This window comes from Tasmannia lanceolata, unplaced genomic scaffold (assembly GCF_043159265.1).
Source record: "Tasmannia lanceolata isolate RefF3 unplaced genomic scaffold, GAP_Taslan_0.1 ptg000012l, whole genome shotgun sequence".
Lineage (NCBI taxonomy): Eukaryota > Viridiplantae > Streptophyta > Magnoliopsida > Canellales > Winteraceae > Tasmannia > Tasmannia lanceolata.
Window position 1 is genome coordinate 8,606,869 of NW_027518689.1, and position 6,110 is coordinate 8,612,978.

General features: G+C 40.7%; 1 protein-coding gene across 1 annotated transcript; it reads left to right on the top strand.

The window, feature by feature from the left end:
* Nucleotides 1–4,950: 4,950 nt before the first annotated feature.
* On the top strand, nucleotides 4,951–5,832 carry LOC143888522 (uncharacterized). The gene has a single exon (XM_077392977.1). The coding sequence runs from the start codon at nucleotides 4,951–4,953 to the stop codon at nucleotides 5,830–5,832; it is 882 nt and encodes a 293-aa protein (XP_077249092.1).
* Nucleotides 5,833–6,110: the final 278 nt, after the last annotated feature.

The window sequence follows — 6,110 nt, forward strand, 5'->3', positions numbered from 1 at the left end:
GATGGAGATTGAAAGAAAAAAAAGTTTCCGATTTTAGAAACTTTATAAAACATCAAACTTTTATACTTAGTAAACCCTAGAGATGGAGTCAAAGAGCTTTTTAGCAACATTTTGAGATGAGGATTAGATGGTATTTAATCTTAGATTTAGTTGATGAAGGATGGAGATTGAAGAAATAAAAAGTTTATTATTTTAGAAACTTTATAAAACATCCATCTCTTAGACGTGGGAAATCCTCGAGATAGTGTTAATAAGCTTTTTGCCAAGTTCTGAGAATAGGACGAGATGGAATTCAATCTTAGATTAAGTTGATAAACTAAGAAGATTGAAAAAATAGAAAGTTTCTTATTTTAGAAACTTTTCAAAACATTAATCATTAGCCATAGGAGACCCTAGAGATGGTGTCAAGGAGCTTTTAGTCATGTTTTGAGGTAAGGATGAGATGGTATTGAAACTTAGATTTAGTTGATGACGGACCACCTTTTATGTTATTGAAACCCTAGAGATGATGCCAACCAACTTCTAGCCACGTTTTGGGTTGAGAATCAGAGGGTATTGAATCTTAGATTTAGCTGATGAAGGATGGAGATTGAAAAAATAGAAAGCTTCTTATTTTGGAAACTTTAGAAAACATCCATCTTTTGGACATAAGAAACCCTAGAGATGGTGTCAAAGAGTTTTTTGACAAGTTTTAAGATTAGGATGAGAGGGTATTGAATCTTAGATTTAGTTGCTGAAGGATAGAGATTGAAGAAATAAAAAGTTTCTTATTTTATAAACTTTATAAATATCAATCGTTTACTTTTTGTAAATCCTAGATATGGTGTCGAAGTGTTTTTAGCTAAGTTTTGAGATGAGGATTAGATGATATTGAATCATAGATTTAGTTGATGAAGGATGGAGTTTAAAAAATTACAGAGTTTCTTATTTTAGAAACTTTATAAAACATCCATCTTTTAGACATACAAAACCCTAGATGTGGTGTAAAGAAACTTTTAGCCAAGTTTGTAGAAGAGGATGAGATGGTATTGAATCTTAGATTTAGTTGATAGAGGATATTGAATTAAGAAATAGAAAGTTTCTTATTTTAGAAACTCTAAAACATCAATCTTTTAGATGTTAGAGACCCTGGAGATGGTGTCAAAGAGCTTTTAGCCAAGTTTTGGGATGACGATGAGATGGCTTTAAATCTTAGATTTAGTTGAAGGAAGATGGAGATTTAAAAAGTAGAAAGTTTCTTGTTTTAGAAACTTTATAAAATATCCATCTTTTAGACATAGAAAATCCTAGAGATGGTGTTAAGGAGATTTCAGTCAAGTTTTGAGATGAGGATGTGATGGTATTGGATCTTGGATTTTGTTGATAAAGGATGGCGATTGAAAAAAATAGAAAGTTTAAATAACATCCATCGTTTAGACAATGCTGACCCTAGAGATTGTGTCAATGAGCTTTTAGCCAAGTTTTGGATTGATGATGAGATGGTATTGAATCTTAGATTTAGATGGTGAAGGATGGAGATTGAAAAAATAGAAAGTTTCTTATTTTAGAAACTTTATTAAACATCCATCTTTTAGAAATTGGAAACTCGAGAGATGGTGTCAATGAGCTTTTAGCAAAGTTTTGAGATGAGAATGAGAGGGTACTGAATCTTAGATTTAGTTGCTGAATGATGGAGATTGAAATAAAAAAATGTTTCCTATTTTCGAAACTTTATAAAACATCAAACTTTTATACTTAGTAATCCCTAAGGATGGTGCCAAAGAGCTTTTTAGCAACATTTTGAGATGAGGATTAGATGGTATTGAATCTAAGATTTGGTTGATGAAGGATGGAGATTGAAGAAATAGAAAGTTTATTATTTTAGAAACTTTATAAAACATCCATCTTTTAGACGTGGGAAATCCTCGAGATAGTGTTAATAAGCTTTTTGCCAAATACCCTATCATTCTAATCTCCAAGAAAAAATTAAAGATTTCTAGTGAGAGAAACTCTGAGATTTCTAGTGAGAGAAACTTCCTCTTCGAGGAGATCATCTTCTTCCTCCGGCCTTCCAGCTGGATGTCAAGGTCCCAAACCCTTCTCTTTCCTTCCTCCCTCCTGGGGAGCTAATTTTCTTTTTAATTTTTTTCGGTTTTTTGGGTGGTTTGGAGGGTTTCCAGGCCATGGAGATTCCTCCTGACCCAGGCAAAGGCCCTGTGATAGGCCGTTTTTGGGTAAGTTCAAAACCTGCTGGTTATGGCACCCCTCCTTCATCCCATGGATCTGTGCCTCAAACAGCTCGTGAGCTTGAGGCAATCTATCATTTCGATGGGCTCTCTTCTATGGTTGAACCCCAGCTATCACCTCTCTTCGAACCAGGTAAGAGCTCCCCCTCTTCCCATGGAAATGAGTCTCCAGCAGATAGTGAGCTGGAGGATACCCATGAGTTTGAAACGCTCCCCATCCATGTTGAACCAAAGGATTCTTCTCTCTCTGTAAAAGGTGTAAACTCTGCCCAGCGTATTGCATACCTAAAGAACTTGTTTCGTCTTGGTGATCCCCCTGGAAATGAACATGATCCCTCAACTCACTTCAAGCGAGGTACTCGAATGCACAAAAGGTTCACAAAAAACCCAACTCAGTCTTCTATCTCTCTTAAAAAATCAAAGAAGTCGTCTGGACTATCTTCCAAAACCCCTCCTCCTCGAAAATCCCATATCCCTCAAGCCATCCATTGTGCTCCACCCCCACCCACCCTTAACAACTTTCTACCTTTGGCATGGCAAAATGGAGAAGATGAGAATGATGGACAGAAACCTTCCTTATTTGGCAGCTCCTCCTTTGATCCAGAAAACCAGGGAACAAACCACCACTTTCAGGGAAAGGGGCTTAGTCCAGCAGTCTGTTCTGTGACCCCTGTCAGTCAACACCTACCCTCTGTTGTCTCCTCTGTCCCAATCTTATCTGTCCCCAGTCCTTTAACCCCAGGTCACAGCCCTATCCTCAACCAAAAGCTAATTGCAGCTGCTAAAGTGGAGAAAATCAACCATGGCCCACTTTTCTCCAGCTCTTTCCCTTATACCCCTGGGAATTATTCCCGCCCACTAGACATTTCAAACCAAAACAGCCCCCCTTTCAGCGCCCATTCCCATGAGACCACTGGATCCCATCTTTCCCTCCCACCCAAAATTTCAAATACTTCAAATTCTGTTGATACAGGCCCAAATCTAGAGAAAGGCGCTACTACAATCGAGGGATCACCTGGCCCTTGGAGATCCCTCTTTGAAAAGCCGTCAACCAAGGGGCTTTCAAAACTTGAGTTTGTGAACCCTGTTTTGGCTGATTCGGGGAAGAAGAGGATCTCTTTCGAAAAAGAAGAGCTAGAAGAGACTGGATGTAAATGGAGAACTTCTTTGGTGGGCTATTTTATTGGGAGGAGACCCTATTTCATGAACCTAAGAGAAAACCTCTCGAGAAAGTGGACACTTAAGGGGGACTTGCAGATTTTTTCTCTTAAGAATGGATTTTACTTATTTCAGTTCACTTGTTTGGAAGATTGTGACTCAGTGCTGGAATCAGGGGAGCACTCCTATGCTGGGAGACCTTTGATTCTAAGAAAGTGGAAACCTGGGACACCCCTTGAGAAACTAAACCTGACCTCAATCCCTGTGTGGGTTCGCTTTCCAGGCTTGCCTCTCGAGTTCTGGAGTGCTAAAGGATTAAGTAAAATTGCTAGTTTCATTGGGAATCCTCTGTACATGGACTCAAGGACTGCTGAAGAAACAAGGCTCAGTTATGCTCGTATGTGTGTGGAAGTGGACGCAGGGGCCGAATTTCCCGATACCATACCCATACATACCCCCTATGGGATTCACCTCCAAAGTGTGCAATATGACTGGAAACCATCAGCATGCACAACCTGCCTAAATTTCAGCCATACCTCTGAGGCATGCCCCAAGAATGTTCAGCTAACCCAGCAAAATTATAAACAAGAATGGAGGCCAGTTAAACCCCCTTCAAAGAACCCCCAACAAGAAGCCACTCAAGATGGGGATGGGGAGGAAAGGTCTGAGCAAAACATCCTCCCAAAGCCCCCCCAAGTTGTTAAGCAGAGTAGTAAACAACATGGCATCAGCTCTCGGGTGGCAGAGAAAGCAATTCAGATCCAAAATAGTTTTGAAGCCTTGGCTGAAGATGAAGGACATGAATTTCAAGTGGTGGATGTAAGTCAGGATCGGGTTGAGCAAAATGAACTAAGCAAGGGCTCATCTCCTGGTCAGTCGCTCCTCCGTAGCCCCGGCCTTACGATGCAGAACAGCTACATGGCTCTCGAGATTCTTAATGATACAGCTCTTGATAAATGTAATGCCAAGGTTACAGGTCAAAACCAGGAGATACAGGACCTGAATGGCACTGCTAGCTCCCTAACTCAGAATTGCAAATTGTCTCCATCAGGTAGGCCCACCAACATCACCACAACCTGTCCTCATGGTAGTTATGGGAGCATGGAATGTTAGGGGCCTATGCTCCGAAACTAAAAGGGGGGAAATAAAGAGATTTATTCAAGAGAACAACCTCTCCCTTATTTGCCTAACGGAAACCAAAGCAAAGAAAGATGATCTGCAGCAGATCACTTCCGCAATATGTGAAAATTGGGAGTCCCAAACAAATTATGATTTCTGTGTCAAAGGCAGAATCTGGGTCCTTTGGGACCCAAAGGTGGTACAATTCCAAGTCCTCTATAAGACTTCCCAAATAATACATGGGGAATGTCACGCCATTCTAGCTGGCCAATCAATAACGATTTATGCTATCTATGCCTCAAATGATGCTATTGAACGTAGGCACCTCTGGTCTTCTTTAGTGGGGATTACTTCTGCGATTCAGTAGCCTTGGATTGCTTTGGGGGATTTTAATATCACTAGATTCACTGATGAAAGATGGGGAGGAGCTGATCCTAATCTCTCAGACATGAATGATTTTAATGATTGTATTGAGGACTGCTCCCTTTTAGACTTGAGATCAGTTGGTCAAATCTTTTCTTGGAATAACAGATCTTGTACTGGTAACCTTAAACTTCGTAGACTTGACAGAGCTTTAGTAAATGAGGAATGGCTGCAAGTATTTCCCACCTCTTATGTTCAATACAAGAATCCTGGCTTGTCGGATCACTCCCCTATCATTGTCCTCACTTCTCCTGTGCATAATACAGGCAGGAAACCTTTCAAATTTCATAATATGTGGCTATCTGACAGTTCCCTCTATGAGGTTGTTGAAAGAGCTTGGAACTCAAAGATCCGTGGAAACCCTATTTTCATAATTTTCAAGAAACTCCAAGGGACCAAGAGAGCTATAAAAGATTGGAATCGAAATAGTTTCGGGAGGGTGGACATCCTAGCACCTCAAATCAGGAAAACCTTGGATGAGATCCAAACAAAGGTCGCGGTAGATCCGAGGAACAGTTGCCTCAGAGATGAGGAAAAAGCCATTCGGGAGAAGTTCATCAGGATAGCCAAGCAGGAGGATAGCTTGTTTCATCAAAAATCCCGCGTCAACTGGTTAAATCTTGGTGACTCAAATACCGAGTTTTTTCACTCTGCCATGTCCATGCGAAGAAATCAGAATCAGATTCAGGCGATTGAAGACCAGAACGGAGAGCTCTGTACTGAACCCCAAGGAATTGCTGACATTCTGGTAAATCATTTTTCTTGCCTGCTTAACCACAATATCTCTATGATTGGAGATCTTCCCGAACCACAGTACAAGCTGTCCTCTGATGAGGCCCATGATCTCGTTAAGCCTTTCGGGGCTGAGGAGATAAAAGTGGTGGTGTTCAACTGTGATAGGAATTGAGCCCCCGGACCTGATGGTTTTAATGGGGCTTTCTTTAAGCAATTCTGGTATTTAATTGGGGGAGAGGTTACTAAAGCTATCCAGTATTTCTTTCGATCTGGCAATCTTCTTCCGGCTTTCAATACCACCTTTATAGCTCTGATCCCCAAATGTAGTGGAGCCTCCTCCCCAAACCAATTCAGGCCCATCTCCTTGTGCAACTTCTTCTATAAAATCATAACCAAGCTTATGGCCTATAGACTTAGTAAAATTATGAACCAGATTGTCAGCCCTCACTA

Bases quoted from the DNA above. Each gene is read 5' to 3' on its own strand.
- LOC143888522 (XM_077392977.1), top strand. From the start codon at position 4,951: ATGAATGATTTTAATGATTGTATTGAGGACTGCTCCCTTTTAGACTTG.